The 21,778-nt window shown below is 40.3% G+C and overlaps 1 protein-coding gene across 16 annotated transcripts in view; it reads left to right on the forward strand.

Moving 5' to 3' along the window:
* The window catches only part of AHI1 (Abelson helper integration site 1), a 255,463-nt gene that overhangs the window by 176,039 nt on the left and 57,646 nt on the right, over positions 1 to 21,778 (forward strand). For 10 of the 16 annotated variants that reach the window (XR_013441089.1, XR_013441093.1, XM_078054696.1 and 7 more), the window contains one exon: positions 2,128 to 2,228. Coding sequence is in view for 9 of the 16 variants with exons in the window: in XM_078054696.1 (XP_077910822.1) it covers positions 2,128 to 2,228 (101 nt within the window). In the remaining 7 variants the exon portion in view is untranslated. Of the gene's footprint in view, positions 1 to 2,127; positions 2,229 to 2,419; positions 3,121 to 8,003; positions 19,871 to 21,778 lie in introns of those variants that run through there. The other 6 variants (XR_013441091.1, XR_013441092.1, XR_013441094.1 and 3 more) reach the window with 3 other exon arrangements.

Raw genomic sequence — 21,778 nt, forward strand, 5'->3', positions numbered from 1 at the left:
AAGCGTCTCAGAAATAACCCACTTCTCTCCCTCATAACAAAATTCTTCATTTCCTCCGTGCCACTGTTACAATTCTTCTCTGAGTAGTAAATGATGAGAGCTCTTAAGCTGTTTTTAATGTTCAAAAGAGGATACGTAATGGAGAAAAATTAAGGCAGTGTGGAAGGAAGAAATTTTAGGGCAAGTTAATTCCCTAGTTAAGTCATTTTTCACAAGCTCAGTACTTGTCACTTCCAGGTCGCCTCACATACCCAGTTTCTTCCCTCCCCTCCCAGTGAGGCTTTCCCACTGGCTCAGTAGCTCTAGTTCAGCAGGAGTAGCTTCCATGTTCAAATCCAGAGAGCTGCCTGCACAATCATAGTCGCTCCTCCTGAGTATGTCTGTAATTTTCACTAGATATTACAATCCATTGTTTCTTCCAGACACGAGTGGAAACATTTAGACTCTTTTTTCCTTAGACAGTATAAAGATGATGTGTGTATTTCCAGGGAGGATAGTATTAGATTTTTAACTTTAGAATCTAGTTAGTTTGCAGAAATAACCTCTTAGGCTTATGAATCTTGAGAGGCTATAGATACTTGATCCACAGTGGGTTAAAAATCCATTGAAATTAGCTTTTTTTTCCCCATAATAACCAAAGTGCGACTTCTGAAGCATACCGCAATGATGCTTCGTGGCCGCATGCAGAAATTGATTCCATGTTTCAAGTAGCGACCATCCTCCGACTACCAGAATTCCTTACTGTATCCCAGAAGAATTAATACTTTCTTGTGGCATCAGTCACTGCTTCTTGAAAAAGCCTTTTAAAGGCCAGAACAAAGAATTCTCAGAAAACCTGAGAATATAATGATTGAAATCTCACTTCATCGGGGCTTATCTTCTTTTCCCTTTTATCCTACTTTATAACCTGAATTTAACAAAAACTCACCTGCTCAGTTTTAACATGAGGGGGGAAAAGAAGACCATCAGCAGCATATTCCATTCTAAAAATAGTAGGAGAAATTGTCCTTTATCTTTATCTGAAGCCAAATATGCAAAGCAAATGCTCTAAGGGAATTTATAGATGTGAACAGAATCTCTACCAACCATTCAGTTGAAAGCCATGTCCTCTAAGAGAACAACACAATAGAAGTCCCCCCATCATTATAAAGAACTTCTTTTGTATCTTAAGCCACCAGAAAAAAAACATGAACAGCTTCACTTAATGACATCTAACATCCTTTCCAATAAGAGATAAAGGAAGCTAATAATAAAATCAACCCATACACAAAGCCAATTAATATATCTTATAATTGTAGAATTTCAATCAAGTGTATTTTACCAATTTCTCTCAATTCAGAGTTGCCCAGGGTTGTCATTTAACTGAAACACATTTTCTTTTTAGTCTTTGAAAATTCCCAAATAACTTTTTAGAGTCCATACCCTGAGTAGAGTAATTAGATTATATGAATTATAATCTCAGATTCGACCCTGTGAACTGATTCAAGGTCATGTATAGCCCTAGCCCCGTGCTCATTTATTTTGTACCATCTTCCCAAATTATTCTTTGTCCACACCTCTGCCTGGTAAAAATCCTACCTGTTCTTCGGAGTCTGACACACCTACCACTTCTTGCATTGAGCATTTGCTATCCATATTAGAATTTGTCTTTGTTATCTCTCTTTTGAATAATGTCACATTCTACTGTATGTTACACTCACTTGTGAACATATCTGTTTCTGACCAGACTGTAAGCTCCATGAGAGCAGAGACTGTCTTTTGAGCATCTTCTGTCTCCTCCAGCAGTACCTAGCAGATAACCTTGCATATAGCGGGTTCCTGGTGACTGTGAATTGAGATAAAATAAGCAAGTATCTGCATGACCACATAATAAGTGAAAATGACTTGTTTTACGTTTCTGAAATCCTGCTGATGAAAACTTTCCAATCATAAATTATGTTGTTTTGATAACTAATGTGTTATAATAGATCGCCTTAACACTAAGTGCCAAGTAGCTTATTGTTATACGAAGGAAGTGAATATCAAGATCTTTAGTTTCGTATCTGCCCCCTTCTCCATCACTGTTTATTTTCCCCCATGGGTCAGTACGCCTCAGTTTGATTACGTGCACTCCTTGTTCAATTCCAGCATTATATCAAGAACTGCCTCCAGAGATAAAGGAGCGATCCCCTCCTTTAACCCCAAAGGAAAAAACCAAAATGGAAAAACCTTCTTCAGCTCCTCAAAAGGTAAATGTTTTCATGAATATGGATTGCGTATGAACTTTAATTTTCACTCTCTCTATATAAAATATTACTTCATTTTTCATACTTATATATCTCATTGCTTGCATTATTATTTCTTTTAATATTGGCACCAACATTATGGAATATATAAGGCAAATATTATTTCTATAATTATTATTGTAATATTATTATAGCCATTTTCCAGATAAGGAAACCAAGGAGGCTCAGAGAGATTAAAGTAGACCCCAAGTCATAGCCCAAGTGATGGGGCATGGAACCAGAGTGGGACTTGTGACTTGACGTGTGAGCTCTTTCCAGTGTACACTTGTTTCTAAACTGTGATGCCGGCACGCTCATCGCCGCCACCTGAGGAGTGCGCAGTAATGCTAAAGGTCATCAGGGCCCACAGAACAAGCATGTTCTACTTTCCTGGAGCATTCCTCTTACTTGCTAGTAATTCAAAAATGTTTTCAAGTTAAAATGAATATGGATATATTAGCTAGAGAAATGTTCTGTTTTTCAGCCTGTGCCATCAGATCCCCCGGGGATATCAGTCAGTATTCTTTTGATGATAGCAGTACTTTGGTAGAAAAGCTTCGTAAGCACTGTACCATCATATATATTACCTATTAAACTTATTTTATTATGTAACATTAACTCTTGCCTTAGGCTGAATAACGTCACTTCTTGACTCCTTGAACTGACATATACAAATACCATGTCATGATACAGTTGGGTTCCCCCCACCCCGGGGAGAGTGTTTTGACAGTTGAGCCTCTCATGTGTCATTCAGTCATTTAGCCATATTTATTGAGTGCTTCCTTCCATGTTGGGCATTCTGTTAGTCCTCACTGAAACAGGATTGAGTAGGCAAAGCACTTGCCCATCAGGAGCTTGCAGGCTGGTGGGTGACTACGGCAATTCCAACCGACTCTGGCAGGAACTAAAACGAAGTTATGTGCGCAATGCATTGGGTTAGGGTTAGGAACACCCAGGAAGAAACCTTTTAAATGTGCTCCGGGAAGTCCAGGAGGAGTTTCCAGAGGGGGTCATGCTTGAGCTTATAGGTTTATAGGATGGAAAAGTATATGCTTTGTAGATAATCTTAGAAAAAGACATTCTAGCAGAGGGAATAACTTGAGAAAGGTGTGATATGGTACGGTTGGTGCTGTTTGGGGAACTTAGGGGCCAATGGAGAGGATAGGAGAAATGCAAGGGCCAGGCCATGGAGAGCCTAGTGTGCTCTGCTGAGATGCTTAGGTTGTAAATCCATCAGACAAAGGGGATCCCCTAGAGGAGGTAGTCCAGGGAGTGAAATGGACAGATTTGCATGTTAAAAATACATTCTAGTGGCAACATAGTGATTGGATTAGAGATATCTAAGACCTGGTTTAGGGAAATTCATTAGGAAACCATTGAAATAAAATATAAAAGCCTAAACTAGTGGGGATGGAGGGGAGGATATAAGGTATAATTGACAGGATTTTATGATTGGATGATTAGGGAAATTGGAATCTAGGATTGTGCTAAAGCCCTGGCTTATTATACAACTGAATGGATGGTGGTATCCAGAAATAATAAAAGAATAAGGAAGATTTGGGGATCTAGAGAAAGGCAGTGGTAGGGAGTGGGCTGTGACTTCAATTTTAGGTATCTTGATTTGTTATGGTGTCTGTAGTGCTCCCAGATAGAAATATTCCCTAGGGAGTCTGACATGCAGGACTGGAATTTGAGAAAAGGTAGGGCTTCAAATCACATGGGGAGGAATTAGTGTATTCGTTGTATTACAGCAGAAGCCTCGAAGCCTGTAATGAAGGAGATAGCCCAGAAAACAAACGTTGTTGAGTTCTGAGAGAAAGGCCAGGGACAGAATCCCAAATGAACACTAGTATTTCAGGGACAGTCTGAAGAGGAGAGATTAAGAAAGAATAATCCAAAGTGGAAGGAAGAACCAGAAAAAAGTGCGCTGGAAACCAGGGGAGAAGAGAGGTTCAAGGAGGGTATAGTCAGTAGTGTCGGAGACGGTGAGTGAGCGTGCGTGAGCATTTAGTGATCAGGAGAACTCCAGCGCCCATGCAGAAGTGTCAGTGATTGATGCTGGTATGACGAGGCTTGTAGAGTAGAATGGAGCCTCAGCAAGTGAGCTCACGGAAGTCATGCCCAGAGCTTCACCTGGAGAAAAAAAAAATCACACAGTGACTTGTGGGCGACACCCTCCAGGAATGACTTTTTAAATAAGTGGAGTGACATGGAAATTTATATACTAGGGAGATAAAACCAATGGAGCAGTTCAGGTTGGAGATAGATAAAGCACACGTGGATCTTGGAGGAAGCAAGAGGTTTTTATCAGAAGGACAGGTTGATAAATTAGTCTTAGCTTAGAGCAGGGGTTCTCAACCTAGGGTGATTTTGCCTCCCAGGAGACATTTGGCAATGTCAGGAGATGTTTTTGCAAATATATGCATGTGGGGGGGCTGCTACTGGCATCTAACGGGCAGAGGTCATAGATATTGCTAAACATGTAGAATGCACAGGACCACCCCCACCCCACCCAAGGACTATCTGGCCAAAAATGTCAGCAGTGCTGAACTTAGAGCAGTGCCCCCTCTACATCAGTGAGGGATGCAGAGAAGTTGATAGAGCGGAGGTCTAGAAATTAAGGATACTGTTATGTTCTCCAAAACCTAAAGGAGGTCCACTTCAAAAGGGAGGGTCAGGGGAGTTAGGAAGAATAGTGACCGGCAGAGCACTTGTGTAAGGGCAGTAGGAACAGGAGCTCGTCTGGGACATGCACAGGTTCGTGAATAGTGCTGAGAGCTGCTGTTTGGATACCGTAAAAATGTAGGCGGCGTAATTTTGTGTAGTTGGGTTTTTTTTCTTCAGTACTTAGCAGTGGAGAAGGCATATTTGTTTTGATATATAGTTGAGGCAGTTGTGAATGTGATCAAGCACAAGAGGATAAGAGACTTGATCCTGTTTATAGAAAGTCACTGGAGTGACAGACACACCACGGAGGGTCCGCCAGATTGGAAAGGGCATGGAATCAGAAGACTGGCCACCTTAGAAATCAGGCTTCTCTGGATAGTTGCAGGAAGCCATGCACACCCACGTGGAGGCAGGGTGTCATACGCTAAAGGAGCTAACCAGCTGGAACTACGGCCTGTAAGTCCACAGATCCTTTTGCTTATTTAAGACTTCAGATGTCAGGCAACTTGAGGTTCTGCTAAATTCACAGTGTGTGTATTAGAGCTGAAGTGCAATTGAAGGACACATTATTCGAATTGAACTGGCCAAGGAATTAGGACCCAGAGTGGTGGACAGGTTGTTCTCTTGGATTTTAAAGTTCTCCGATGGTTGTAAGAGTTGGACACTGGGAAGGCAAGAGCTGAAGTCCTTGATTCTTGTGCTAGAACAGATGTCTCACCTTTGGCTTCACATTGAAATCACCTAAGAAATTGAAAAAATAAATACTGATGCCTGTCCCCATGCCCACAAAGTGATTGAATTGGTCTGGAATGGGATCTCAGCATAGGTAGATTTCAAAAGCTTTCCAGATTATTTTAATGCATGGCCAACATTGAGAACCATTATGTGTTAGAGTGACCACGAGGTCTGAAGGTAACAGCTACAAAGGCAAATAGGGGATAGTCTAGGCAGGTGTCAAGGCACCCAAGGAGGAGTGCTTTGAAAGTGTAATAGCGTATGGGGCACCTGGCTGGCTCAGTTGGTAAAGCATCCAACTCTTGATCTTGGGGTTGTGAGTTCGAGCCCCATGTTGGGTATAGAGATTACTTTAAAAAAAAGAAAGTATAATAACCTAAAATTAGCAACAGAGAGCTAAGAGGGGGCCAGTGTTAACTCCAGACCCCTGGGGTTATGTGAGAACAAACAGCCTGTGCTACAAAGAACTGAAAAAAAAAAATGTTTCTAGGTAAAGCGCCAGCTTCAAATACAGGAAGGACATATGGCGATGGTTGCTTGTGACAGTATGGGGACAGCAGGGGTTATAGTTCAAAGGATTGGTAAGGAATCTGGGCAAATGCTACATGTGTAACATTATCCATTGTTTGGAAGTGAGCACCAGATTTAAGAATTTAGGGAGATACTGATGTAAATGTACAACCTAAAGACATTTAATGCAATGAAAGCGTTTATCACATTAACACAGGGAGTCATTGTAACAGCTCACAATATTCCTAGTCAGTGTCAAGAGCTGTGTGAGATGCTATGAAAGACATAACCTTTACTTACAGTGATTTACAGGTATCCCTGACTCCATATCGTGCTGACCTTTGAAATCGGGGTTACTCAACCCCCATGTCTGTGTGCAGTAGGCTTGAACTACTTCTGCCTCAGCTGGAGGAGGAGATAGAAGGAACTTGGGTCAGTATCTTACTGGCTGCTTGGGAAGTTGGTACTGTCCTTCCTCTTCCTGATGTGCCTGTGTTCCTATGAATAGAGACCTCTTACCTGCTTCTCAGAGTCCCCAGTTCTCACTGCCTCTGCCATCCCTCCTCCACTTAGAAGAACTCACTGCATCATAGTCGTAGTTGGTTTTTTAATGTTATGTGCTTTTTCCTCTCACAGACTGATCTCCATACTGAAAGTATACCTTTATATTTATATCCCAGTGAACCAATTCTTCAAATATCCATCTTGACCCTCAAGGTCTGTTTCAGGCTAATCCTACTGCTGCCCTCACTAATTCTAAATAGATCTCAAGGAACTTGCAGACATGCAACATAAAGCATTTTAAAACTTAAAATAGGTAAAGCAAGGAAGTTGCGGAGAATAGGACTCCATGTGGGCAAGGAAGTAGTAAAGTTCGCATGGTTGAGGGGGAACTCAAATGGCCTTTAGAGTTTAAGATGCATGGATTTCTTTTGTTGAAGAGTATGATTTGATCTGCTTGGTCTGAATCCATGTGTTAGAATAGAATCCTACGTGGTTTTCCTCTTAGGGATGGATGTACCGGTGTATAGTTAGATAATATTTGACTTCGTTCTGTGGGAAAGTATCAAGAATGATCCCTGCTTATGTAAAAAGAAGAAACAGTAATGTTGTCCCAGGTAATCAAAAGGCCTTGGGTACACTCTGAGTCATGATGCCAACAGCCAGCCCTTGAGAAATGTGTCACTGGGCTTCCTTAGCACCTGGCATAGTTGCATTTCTTCAGTTGAGTTCCTTTATCAGGATATATATGGTTTGATTTTATCAAGATCCTGCCACAAATTCTATCAGATGTTTAATTTCAAGAGCAAGTTTTATATTTATTATCCTATATAAGATATGTTTAAAAAGAAGAACATGAAAAGTAGTCTTTTATGATAAGTGTCTAGACTTGGGGAGGGGAAGGTCCTGTGTTCTTAGAGTTACAGAATTGGTGACCTGGAAGGAAGAGATCATCCACAGTGATGCTAGTCAGTTCCTTCATTTTACAGACAAGGAATTCAAGATCCAGAAAAGTTGTAAGAGTTTTGTTCAGAATGACTCCTAGTTAGGAGCTGGGCCTTCGTGTTGTCAGGCCAGTGCCCATTTGTCCCCCGCACTAGTCAGCAGCACAGACAACTGCTCCCTGCACAGCCAGCCACGGTTTGTGTCGCGTTGACTTTCACATTCCTGTTACGTCTGCCTCATGGTACCCATCTCCATGTGCACGTTTTTAGATTTGTATTCTGTATACTTTTTAAGGAAAAAAAGAAACCCCAATAGTTTTCTTTCTTTAAATTATCTCTATTCAAACTATAGAATAAGAAGTAAAATTATACCTTTTAAAAGCTTGGCAGCTGCTGAATCCTGTAAGTCCTTCCAAGCGGAACACACCTGTCCTGTTGCTGCTCGCGCCAGGTACCTTCCAGCTTTTCATGGCGTTCCCTGCAGTGTCAGTGGGTGATGGCAGCATCGGGCTCTCCCAGGGCAGGAGGCGGGCACAGGGCTTGAGGCGGCGGCAACTCTCCATGATAGGCCAGAGCGCCCCCAGACACAGCAGCGATTACCTGTACCGCAGGGGAGTGAGAGGAGAATGTTTTCCTCAGGCTCACTCCAGAACGTTTTTATCATGAGCTGCTCTAAATTTGCATCTAATAGAAGGAAGAACATTGGTGCTATCAGGGAGGGAAAAAAAACTGAGAAACTTTGGAAAAAAAATAGTGCTGACAGCCTTGGTTTATTTGTGTTCGTATTTTGGACCTTGTTTTCTTCAGCTTTTTATTTTTGCCAGCCTAAGCATGAACCTATGTCATCCATTTATTTGGGGAGGAAAGTTGTTAAAATTCCTGTTTTAAAAAAATGTTTAATAATTTTAAGTTGTATATATATATACACACAACTATATATATATATATATGCTCATAGTTTTAAAAATTTAACCAATAAAGAATAGTGTAAATAAAAAATAAAACCCCTCTGTCGGGCTAATATTTGTGTTCATTCTAATAGTTTCTTCCATGTCCTGTTAAAAATGTTTTCTACATATGAGCACACATGTCTTTATTCATGTCTGGTTTTTTTTTTTTCAGTGAAACTAGGATCATACTTAATATTCTAATTTTTTCTTCCACCAGTATATCCTGGATATCTTATTAGCACAGATTTTTTTTTAAGTTTCAAGGTACTGAAATGACTAATTTTCTTTTTTTTTAATTCCTAAAATGCCCAGTGTTTTTGGATTTCTGAAAATGCTTGTTTTTTTTTTTCCTAAAAATGAAATCCAGAGCAGAAAAGTTACCTTCTACTCTACAAAGGTTTCAACACTGAATCAACTAAGTATATTTTCATGTAAATGCCAGACATAGAGTAATAATTATGCATAGGAATGTTAGATTATTTCTGTGAGTGTGGAGACATTTCTGTGATGCTTTTGTTTGTTTTTCTCTTAAAAACTCATTTAAAGAACAATATTTATTAGTTTTGCTATTTCAAGATAACTAAAAATATCCATTATAGCTCAGCTCCTTCCATGAGGAGAAGAGTGTTTTAATTATTTTCAGTATTTTATTTAACATCTAGAATCAGTGAGAATAGGCAGGGCTTATTCAAAAGAGCTGACCCCTAAACCAAAGTGCAGACCCCAGTTCTATGCAGGAAAAGCTTTTTTCTTGTCTAGTCCAAAGCAAAACCGAAAACCCAGGAGCATCACTTACCTCCATGGTAGGTCCCCTTCCGGCCAACCCATACAACGCACACAGAATTTTGTATTGGTAATTCTGTCAACCTCTCAGAAAAACAGTAGGAGGAAGTAAGTAAGTTGGCTTCAAGGTACGTATGTCTGTCTTCACCTACAGAATATCTAATTTTCATTTACCTTCTTCATCCCAAAAGGAGTTAGACAATTCACTAAGCCTGGATTAATTGTGCTCTATGTCACTATTTGCAAAAATTGCTTCATACAGAAAAAAAAATTTCCATGTACTTGTCCTTCTACCAGGAGTGCATCTGAATTATTTTTAACCACAGAAACAAGATGATTTTATTATGTTAAATCCAACAACCTATTTATAATAAATAGTGGTTATTTTTGGTATGTTGAAGCAGATTTTCCAAATATCCAAAAGTCAGTTAATGTACACTAAATCATTGAAAATAAAATCATAACTTTATTGCCTCCTTCCTATTGCTAAAGCATAATACTGCTATAGCGGCACGTTTATCTGCCCACGGGTCCTGTCCCCATGCTTTAAGAAAACCAACTTTTTGCACCCCCCCCAAAAAAGATTTTTTGTCTTTTGTCTATTTGATAGTCTACATAAAAAAATACTTTTCATGTATACTCAGATACAGTGGAGGTGAGGCTACAGAGATCTCTCATAAGCCCCTTTACCAAACATACCAAAATACCAAACATACCAAAAATAACCACTACTGATTATAAACAGGTTGTTGGATTTAAAAAAAAAAAAATCTATTTTATTATGTCTACTATCAAATAGACAAAAATTTATGTCTTTTTTTTAACTTTAGTAATTCTGTTTATCAAAGAAAATACAGGTGATTTGTCTCTAATTTATTATATTAGGTAGATAAAAGTTAACTTGTTTGGATTTCTTTTAAAATTTCAGGAATGTTTGAAGTTTTCTTCCTCATCTGAAGAGAACTAAACCAAAATCTTAACTTACAGTAAATTTAAAACCAAAGTTCTAATTTGTGTCCTATGAAGAATCTCAATGCAACAATATTGATATATATTTTTATTTATAATTTGTTTCAATAACTTGTAAATATTTTGAGAAAAAATATTAATTTCAAAAACCATTATTTACATTTAAAAATTTTCTGTTAGAGAGAGAACATGTTCTGCAGAGAAAGTAAGTGGACCCCGATGATGTGACAGCAAAGCAAGTATGAGTCACCTCACACCCAGAGACTCTGCTCCCAACAGTAATGTTCCTAAATGTTCTACACGGAGAAACTCCAAAAGCCTCCAGAATCTCTCTTACCCTGAAAGGAAACCATACAGTCTTGACCTTTCTCTACTCATTCTCCTTTGCCTCAGCCAGTGTATTTGACATGTGTACCTCAACCCCAGCTCTGTCTCTTCCCCTCAGCAGCTATGTTGCTTGCTATTTGGGGCAGTTTCCCTCCATGTCTCCAGGACCCTCTGACCTTCAGCAGGGTGACACCACACTTACAACTTGTCTTCTCAGTTTACCTAGCCTGACTAGGCCACGACCTAGATAACTGCCAGTTCCAGAGTAAAGGGGCTTAGGAGAGAATCCCCCCGCAGCCTCACCTCCACTGTATCTGAGTACACATAGAAAGTATGAAATAAGTGATATTGTACTGGGTCAAACCAATGTTCCACTTGGCCCCTTACTCTCTCTTACTGTGACTTTGAGGGTTGTTTGATAGAATAATACGGTGTTTGTTCTTCCTGATGATATTTTCAAAGGTTGATCTAAATGTCAGCAACATCCCTCTAATCTGTCACAGATCTAAAATATATAAGATATTGTTGGGAGGGGGTGCCTGGGTGGCTCAGTCGTTAAGCGTCTGCCTTCGGCTCAGGTCATGATCCCAGGGTCCTGGGATCGAGCCCCGCATCGGGCTCTCTGCTCAGCGGGGAGCCTGCTTCTCCCTCTCCCACTCTGCCTGCTTGTATTCCCTCTCTCACTGTCTCTCTCTGTCAAATAAATAAAAAAATAAATAAAATCTTTAAAAAAAAAAAAAGCTATTGTTGGGAGAACTTCCCACCAGTCATTCCTAGTTGTAAATTGTCCTTTAGATAGTGGCAGAATTGATTATTATCAGTCGCCCTGTCTTCTGACTCAACTATCAGCGTGTCCTTTTTTCTGAAGGTCCTGTTTTAAGGTCCTGTTACTGAAATTTGCCTTCATTTTTCCATTTCTGGCAAATATATAAGTAGTGATGCTGGGGTTATAGACTATCCTACTTAAAAACAATAGCTTCACATGAAAATGTATCCAGCCACATGAGAGTCAACATGAAGAGTATATATAAAATGTCTCTCACTTACATGTAGATAGCTCTTGACTACCATTTATTTCCTTTGCCTTAGAAATTCACTGTAGGGCGCCTGGGTGGCTCAGTTGTTAAGCGTCTGCCTTCGGCTCAGGTCATGATCCCGGCGTCCTGGGATCGAGGCCCGCATCGGGCTCCCTGCTCCGCAGGAAGCCTGCTTCTCCCTCTCCCACTCCCCCGGCTTGTGTTCCCTCTCTCGCTATCTCTCTCTCTGTCAAATAAATAAATTTAAAAAATCTTTAAAAAAAAAAAAAAAAGAAATTCACTGTATGCTAATGTTCTTGTCATTACTTAGCTGTCCCAATAATGCCATAATGCTCTCTGATTTTAACACGGGTCTCCTTCAGTTGGCACACAAAGGAAAGAACCTTTTTTTTTTTATTTAAGTCTCTCTTATCCACACAAACCCTGCATACAATACAATACATTGAAACAGACGTGCTTTTATCACTCTTCTACAAAACTTTTTTGTGCTTAATGAGCCTTTTCTTTCTTTTTACTCCTATTTATGCTTCCCCATCACTGTGGGTATGTTGAAGTAGTGACCTCTGTTATACACTGCTGTGTCTTACACAAAGAAAATATAGAATGCTTGATAGACCTCCAGAGGTTGACATCTCCTTTGTAAGAAAATCTTCTCTGCCCATGTGATACCATCTTGCAGAGTCACTGACTGGAAAGCAGCAGCATTCCCAAGATTACTGTAGAAAAACATGCCTAGGCCAAGATCATGAGGCCAAATATTACCCTATCCTTAAACTCACTGACAGGTATAAGCCTAAATTACATTTCAAATAGAATTTTCCCATATGAGCAGTCTTATGGGGGGGGCACATTTTTCATCACAACTTTTGTAATTACCACAAATACCATGTATAGTTATTCAGTCTAGTATAGCTAATAAAGTTTACATTATAAATATTGTTAGAACAAAAGTGTGGTTTGTGCTCAGGTACATGTAGTGGATATAAACCTATTAAAAAGATGTAAAGAGCAAAGTTAAAAGCGACATCACTGAACAATTTTGTTTAATACGGATATATATGCATATGTATGCATATTGAAATGATGAGGAATAAGGAATCATTCATTTAGACTGCAGACAGACTGGCCAGAACCTCCACTTGGTCAGAGAAATCTTTTTCCCCCATAATCTCATGGCATATTGTTTGTCTCTTACTACATTTATCACCTACCTTAGTGCCAAGCTATTTGTACATACATTTGCCCTTGCTAAATCATGAGACACAGCCTCACTGTGTCTATTTAGTATTGTTTATCAGAAGGGAAATTGAAATCCTTGATGGGTCGGTCCAGTAAGAATCGAGATTCAAACCAGAAGAAGGGAAGAAAGCAAGAAAGGGAGGAGATCACAACAATCCATGCTTATTGACTACTAAGCTATACTCACTAAGTCAGCTTCAGACTGACCCAAATCAAAGATTAGTCCTTACCTCTCCTACCTCAACAAATCACCAATTCAATATATGCCAGATTAAGAGTTCTTGAACTGCTAGGCCACAGAATCACCTTGGCCACTTGTGTAAAAGTCCTGGTGCCAGATCCTACCCTAAATGTATTTCTGAAAGCCTCCTTGGTAGACACAAGAGTTATGGAATTTTGCTAGAGAATGCTCTTCCAGTCTCATTGGAGGAATAACGTATCTACTTCAGATCCCTTAATCTCTGGTTATAAACTCCGAGTTGACCTGACTCCACAGCAACTTCTAAAGCATTGCCCACAGCTAGCTGTGTGAAACCAGTGGGAATCAACTTCCCAGGAGCCCTAATCCCTCCAAAGCCCCCCACCTTAGTACTCTACATGTAGAATATTCTCAATAAATGATTATGATTTGATTGAGACAGAGCTCCCAAAAACTTCATAGGTGTGTCAGGAATAAGAGAAGGTAGCAATGAAGAACAGTAAAATCGTAATTTGGTGGATACACATGCTGAAAAACATAGAGTGGATTCTCATTGTTCATTGTAGTTATGTTCTCTGAATTCACCATGAACATTGAATTAGTGAATATTGAACCAGTGCTCCTAGGGAAAATACAGGATTAGGTTCCTGTGAACCTCTGGTCACAACATTTTCATTAGCTGGTATAAAGTATAAAGACACTTTATGTAATATATATTGTTGATTCATTGAAGTTGAACTCCTATCCAGCAGTACTAGAATTTGTGCCTGAACAAAGCTCAGTTGACACATGTATTTCATCTAAGGCACATCAGCTTTCTTGCATTTAGTCACACTAGACAACACTTCAGCACATTGTTTAGGGATCATTTTAAACCACAGAATCAACAAAACACAAAAATGTGAAAAACGTAGCAGTAAATAGGCCACAGAAAAGATACTTATTTATAGTATGAAAGCTGAAATTATATGAAACATGCAAAAGCATTAGAAGTTCCTAGTGTTCCAACCTCAACTGGGATTGTGTGCATCGGGCAGCTCAAATTTTCAGCACTCTGTATGTGTGCGTGTGTTCCGGTGGCTGTAAAAAGTATGGCAGGTATTGATCGGGGGTTACAAACGAGCTGTAGTGAGGAGGCGAATTTGCCAACAGGCAATCCACAAATAATGAGGATCAGTTGCATTTTGAAACTTTACTAAAAGTACATAGCTGTTTCAGAAAACCTATTAAGTCTTTATAATAAAGATGAAGAAGGAGAAGTGCAGGCAAAGGGAGTTGGTTTAAGAGGAAAAAATACAACCTGCTACTTCTAGCATGGCTCATGTGTCTGCTCTCTTCTATTTCTTTCTTCCTCTCTGGATGGAAATAAAAGGGCTAAAAGTTCCTTGAAGGCAGGGACTGTGTCATGTTCAGAATTGAATTCCCAGCATCTAGCGCAGGGCAGATATCCAGTGAATGTTTATTGAGCGACGGAAGGATCCGGTACACAAATAGGATCAGCTGTGCTGAGATCATTCTGAGTCTTCCGAGTCAGCCCGCCCCCCCTCACCGGAGTCCCCCGCGCTGGTGCTGCACGCAGCGGATGTTCAGCAGTGCACAGAGGGCTGCGTTAGGTCTCCGTCAGTCTCTCCAGGTTCCTTCCTTAATCTCCCATCTCTAGGGAACAGTTCCGTCCCAGAAGAGGAAGTGGATGTCCCAAATGATTCTGTAGTCTGCAGGAATTAGAGAGAGATGGGGGTGGCATTCTGATGCTTCCTGCCTTCCTGGTTCTCTGCAATCATTTTTCATTCTCCCTGAATCAGATCACTGGGGCCACCAGGAAATAAATGCATAGAAGCAGCAATTATTTACCAGTTTGATGCCAGACACGTGTAGTATTTGGAGCGTGTGACTGAGCCTACTTCTCTTACCAGCCCCCAGGCCGGTGGGGGCAAACTAGTTGCCCACTTTTTGTACTTAGCCTCTGGAATTTTATCACTACCAGAGAAAGTCACGTAACTCACATAAGTGTCTCTGTGTCGTATTTGTGATGGATTCCCAGCCTCAATGAGGCCCATGGTCTCGATCGTCTTTTTTTGTTTGCCCTGACTGACTCCCTACCCTGTTCTTGACAGTGCTCAGTCACAGTTCTGTCCTCGTTCCTCCGGTCCCTAACCTCTTACTCCAAGTTGACTTTGTCTCTTCTTCCTGAATGAAGAGAAGTTATCCAACGTGAATTTTCTCTACTTCTCGTCTCTCCTTTCTCTGTATTTCTGTTAATTTCACCTTCCTTCTCCAGGCGCTTTCAGATCTCACAGAAAGAAGCACCTTTCTTTCTATAGCTGACCCCTCCACTTGTAGTTTTGGTCATTTTCCCCTCCCACATCCTTCTAGCTCTCCCCCCATCAGGGATGGCCGTCCTCATTCTTCCACTCCTTGGGCATCTTCATTGTTTATTCATTTCACACATGCATACAGAATGCCTGCCGTTTTCCCAGGCACTGGGATGGAATGTTGTCTGGATGGTAGAATGGCAAATTAAACAAACAGCCCCTCCACTTATAGAAGTTACCATCTAATGAGTGAAAGCCATTGTAATTAGTGACTCAAAAAAAGAAGCACAGAAGCAATGAGAGGACAGTGAAGGGAGACTATGAGGCCATGTGGTGAGAAGATGGTTAGTTGTTATGAGGAGGATACATTTGAGGCACTAGCAACCGCAGGTGCAAAAGCCCTAAAGTGGCCAGAAATGCTCATCAGAAAAATTGAAAAGCCAGCTGGTCCCAGGGAGAAGGGACAAGGGATGAAGTGCAGAGTGGAGGGAAGGACCAAACCCAGCAGTTAACAGACCATGTAAAGAAATACTGCATACCCCCACCGTTCTGCGTCATTAACACCACCATCTCTCCGCTGTTTCTCTCTTCCCTTTCAGAACACGGCACTTAGGGCTCCTCCCTCCTTCTCTGGTTCAGCCTGCCACCGTAATACAAGCCTTCTCCAGCATACACGGTGCTGCACCTTTTCTGTTGTTGTTTTGTATTTTTCTCTAATGTATTTTTTTCTAGATTATCCCTCTACCCCCATAGTTTCAGATAATAGTTTGGTATTTCATATGTATCAAATCCTACATCTGTAACCCTGGCTCCTGTCCTGAATCCCCCGGGTATCTTTCTACTTGCCTCCCGGAAATTTTTCTGTAGAGATCATTCTGGAACCTCTGGTCTAATATGCCCATCATCTGCCTTCGTCTTCAGGGAGTTCTCTCTTGAAAGAACTGGCAGATAGTCAAACATCAGGGGGTTCTGCACAGGAGAATGACAGATTTCCACACGAGATCAAGAACAAATAGAAATGGGTGCTGACCTAAGCTTTGTGAGGTCAGGAGAGCTTTCCAGAAGAATGTCGATTTCTAAATTGAGTTTAACGAGAGGAAGGGCATTCCTGGCAGACTGAATCTATGCTAAGGCATGATGTATGGGGGCCACCACAAATATTTCATCATAGCTGGCGCTTGGAATGCAAAGTCAAAAACAAACTGCTGAACCTGAACAAGTGGACAGGATTAAGAAGGTCCCTGTATGGCATGTTAAGAATCTGGGTTTTATCCTGGAGGTCGTAGGGAGCCACCGACAGATTTAAAGCATGGAAGATAGCATGATCAAATGGGTTGTTTGAAAAGCTCACTCTAGGGGCACCTGGGTGGCTCAGTCTGTTAAGCGTCTGACTCTTGGTTTTGACTCAGGTCATGATCTCAGGGTCATGAGATCGAGCCCCACGTCGGGCTCCGTGCTGGGTATAGAGCCTGCTTAGCATTCTCTGTCTCTCTCCCTGTCCCTTTGCCCACCCCCCTCACTAGCTGTCTCTAAAAAACAAACCAAAAAAGCTCACTCTAGAAGCTCTGGAAAAAAAAAACTGGAAAAAAGCAGTACTGAAGGAACTAAGCGGGAGAAGCTCTTGCAATAATCCGAGCCCAACACAATGAGACACTAGGGCATGGTGACTAAATCCATCTGAAAGTAAAGGAGAAATCTGGGTTGCTGATTTGAGCATCTCGGCGTGTAAGAGTATGAGAAACACTTCGGTTTGAGACTCGCAAAGTTGGCAGATATCTTGCAGGCATCCAGGGAACTCAGGAGAGATTTGCTGAAAACTCAGACTTGCTAGGTAGTTTTGATGAAACTAAGTGTGTTTTCAGAAAGAAAATTATGTTTACGAAACGTCCTGAAAAGTGGCGATTGCCGAATCATTTTGAAGACAACTTGAGATCTGGTTTCATGGTATTGATTTGGAAGTCATTAGCCTAAACACACTGGTTAAATGCATGGGAACAGAAGAATATAAAGAATGGAAAGGACAAAGGGCAGAAGGTATTAGGGATGCCAGTTTTTTTAAAGAGTGAACTGAGAGGAGAAAGCACGGGAAGGATATTGCCGTGAAATGGCCCCCTGGTCCCTGCCTCCAGCAGTCTTCGCTCTTCCATTCTCCAGCCTTTTTTTTTTTTTTTTTTAAGATTTTATTTATTTGACAGAGACAGCGAAAGAGGGAACACAAGCAGGGGGAGTGGGAGAGGGAGAAGCAGGCTTCCCGACGAGCGGGAAGCCCAGTGCGGGGCTCGATCCCAGGACCCTGAGATCATGACTTGAGCCGAAGGCAGACGCTTAAAGACTGAGCCACCCAGGTACCCTTCCATCCTCCAGCCTTTAATGCACCTGTTCCCTGCCTACCGCAGAGGAGAGACCTTGCTAAAATAGAAATCAAGTCATGTGACTTACCAGCTCAGAAATCTCAGTTGGCTCTACCTTTGTCTATAAAGTCCAAATCTCATAAATGTTTATCTAGATCCCACACCTTGAAGATTGAATTGAATTCTGACCTAGTTTTCTTCATCTTCTAAAACAACCTCCTGAGTAGGCTGCCCGGCACACATTCCTCAAACCTTTGCTCACCCTGTTTTCTTGAATTATTTAGGTTTTTTTGTGCTTCTCCAATTATCAGAATTTCAGTTCGTCTCTTTAAGATCTCGCTAAATGCTCCCTCCTCTGTGAATCCTTCTCAAAAACGTCAAGTTACAATTCAAGGCTACTGTTCCTTTATTTCCATACATTTTCTTTTTCCCTTTATCATAACGTTTACCCTCTTATGCCTTGCCGGTTGTATCCACATCTTTCCCCATTGGATCATAAACTCTTTCTTACAGCCTGCTCAGCTTTGTACCCCCAGGACATCTAGCACAGTGCCTCACAGAGTGGGGTTTCATAAATATCTGTTGTTGTTTTAATTGGCACAGTACCAAAAACTACAAGCCATGAACCAAGATGAAGACCTTTGCTTTTTGTATTAATATACTTCTAGAAACTGCGTCTTCATGCAGGGGACTATTTTGTCCTTAAGGAAAAGCATTATAATTCATCAAATACAATTCACATCATCAGTAATACTAAAATCAAAGAATCAACAGCAAACTGATATGAATATATAAAATTATAAAATTGTAAACTTGTGCTCCTGGAAACAGAATTTTAGCAACAGAGGAAATCTGGAAGCGCTTGTCTAGTCCAGTGGTCTATAAACTATTCTTCTCTAGACCCCTACTCTTCAGGGCTCTGGGGAGTAGGGCTGGGAAGACCGGGCTTGCCAAGCCACCAAACCTAGCTTCACCTAGAGTAATTCTACACTTAAGGGTTTATATATGAGCCTTTCATGCCAAATTGTTCTGACAAATAGTTTTGTCATTAAATCAATTTGAAAAAACGGAGTTGTAGCCTTCAGGCTACTTGCGTAAGCTTGGTGACTCTGGGCCTCCATTTCCTAATCTGTAAAATACAAGAATGTTGCTATGGTCATTCATGCTTTTATTCTGAGCCCCGTCTGTTCATTTTCAAGTAAAAAACAGATCCCAAGAGAAGTTAAGTGGCTTGTGCTCAGGCTGCACAGAAAGTTAATGACAGAACCAAGACTGGAACTTAGCCACCAGCTCTGGCGGTGGTGGTTTTCCTCTCCCTCTTTTTAAAAAAAAATCCTGAAAAGTGGGTATAAGTAAATTGTAGATATTAATCATAGGGGCAAGGTAGAAGGTATTAGAAGGTATTATAAACAGCATGTAAATGTAGAGCTATACTATATCGTAAGTTTGTCTTATTTAAAGCTCACTGGTATAGCTACAGTTGACATCTATTGAACATTTACTTAATTTGACATTCGTTCCTCAAGTTTACAGAAATATTTGGGTGAGTTGTCTGCATGGCCCATTTCTCTTTTACAAAGCTATTTATGAGTTGTTTTCTTCTTGGTGAATCTCCATGTAATCAGTGGGGGCACTTAAAATCACGCCATTAATCATTCCTTTCATGTTTAAGTCTCACTGCATCTAAATTTAAAAGCATCACTGAGAAGCTGTGAGGGTTTGGGAAGCAGGAGCCTCTGGATTCTGGTCCTTTCACTCATCTCCTTTGCTTTGCTCATCTTCCTCTCTTCATCCCCTCCTCTCCAAATCAAGGGTATCCGTGAAGAGGAAACGAAGTCACAAAAACAACTGTGAGAGGTGTTCGTGGACAGGAGGGAAAGAAGGGTGGTCATGCTCCTTGGCCTTGTTGATGGTGGGGGGGGGGGCGGTGCTTATGGGCTGATTGTACTATAGCCTTGGGGCTTTTTTGTTAAAAGAGAAAATGAAACAAAACAGCTCACAGAGACACCTCCTTCTTCCCCCTCCTTCTGCCTCCATGAGTAACTACCCATATGGCGTGCTGCTGCTGAGACCAAGGAATGAGTGAGTAAAGGTGTTTAGAAGTGGAATATTGGTCCGAATTAAATAAGTGTCCTTTAACAAATAAGTGTTAAAACTTTGTAATGTGGATACCCTATTAACTTGAGATTCATAGGATTTGAACCCAAGTTAAGCCACCTTTGCATCATGAAAAAGGACTTGAACGTGCCAGTTACTGTAACACAGTAATACAGTAGGAAAGTGGCAGGGACACTGTTAAACCCACTTAAGACAAACTTTTTGAGGACATGATAGCATCCATTTCACATGAACAGACTATTGAAAGCAGGTTTGATAAGACCTACACGTGGCAATATGTTGTTACTCATTTGTCAAGGTCACAAATAATTAGAAGTAACATTGACTTAACAGTGATGTGTAAGTGTCTGACTTCTCTTCCCTCAACCTCTGCAGGAGGTTCAGATTCTGATTAGAGTTGTTATGTTGAGGGCTTGTTTTTTTTTTTTAATCCAGAGTTTTAACAAAGTTTCACACATTATACGTACATTTGCGGTAAGACATTGGTCTTGCCATGGGCAAAGAGATAGAAGTAATACTTAGACCATGTAAAAAATAAAATTAATTTAATTGCTATGTTTGGAATTTATTTTATAAGTGCGGGGGAAAACTAAAGAAATTTGATTGTAATTGATGCTTTCCGAGTTTAGGTTTTGATGGTTTTCTTTGCTTCTTGCTCTATTGGGTTGAGGGCAGGTAGACTGTTCTGCAATCTGGATTAGTCCTTGAATTTGAGTTTTTCATGCGTTTGTACTTTTTTCCCCAAACACATTTGAACTGAGTCAGAGCATCTTCACCGGTAGAGAAAAATCAAGGTGTTACTAGTTCTTTTGTTGTTTTGTGAAATTGGGTCACTTGCTACAACATCTACCTTTTACCACCAAGTCTTCTTGTTCTTTTATTCTTGTTTTTATGATATGCTTGATTTAAAGCTGTACAGAGAGCAATAATATGACATAATTATGATCCAGGAAACAATATCCTTTTGAAATCTTTATTATAAGTAATACTTGTTTTAAGATATCCAGTGCCAAATCTTACAGAAATCTGATTGCGGAGGAGGAAATCTACAAAGCAAAACAAGCTACAGGAAAGATAAGAATGGGAAAGTAATAGTCACTCAAACAACTTAAGCCTGAAAGAAAAGGTTATACTCCTTTTCTTTCGTTTCATTTTGGTTTTTTGTTTTCTGAAGTTTTTTTTTTAATTTAAATAATTAAGAGATATGATGTATCCCTTTCATTTGTATGTAACTCAAAACTTTAATGTAGGAACAGTATATATTTTCTATGTGAATTTTAAATGAATTCTTTCCATAACATGTAATTATCTCTCAAAAAACATTTGTAGTCAATTTTATAGTGACATTGGGTTGATTTATAAAAGACTGTTTCGTGATTATCAAACACCATTTTCCCACAGTATATTTTGATCTGGAGTTAATGCTCGAATTCCAGAGGAACGTCTAACAAGACACTCAGTATAATCTGGCATCGCTGGAAGCGCTTATTAATTTGTTTTCCTCAGGAAGGTGCCATTAATAAAGTACATACTGAACAAATTTTGTACAAGACTGAGTTTTCAGATCCAAAATTTTACATGTAGCTCCATGATGATCATCACTATGAAAATATAAAGTGTACCGAAAAGATGAGGAAGGAAAGCTGCAGTGATGAAAGATAAATTTCGAACTTAAGCGATCTCCATATAGTATTTCTAGATTAATTTAGACTGATTTACCCCTGACTTCTTTGCCACATACCTGAAAACTGACTTCAGGTATAAAGAGTGGTCAGATGATCTGGAGAACCAGTTCCTTGGTTTTCCATTGGAGGGAATACGTGATGCTGATAGCCATTTATGTTCAGGACAGGTGTGCTCTCTCATTCAGCA

Source organism: Halichoerus grypus, chromosome 9 (genome assembly GCF_964656455.1).
Source record: "Halichoerus grypus chromosome 9, mHalGry1.hap1.1, whole genome shotgun sequence".
In the NCBI taxonomy this organism is placed as follows: Eukaryota; Metazoa; Chordata; class Mammalia; order Carnivora; family Phocidae; genus Halichoerus; species Halichoerus grypus.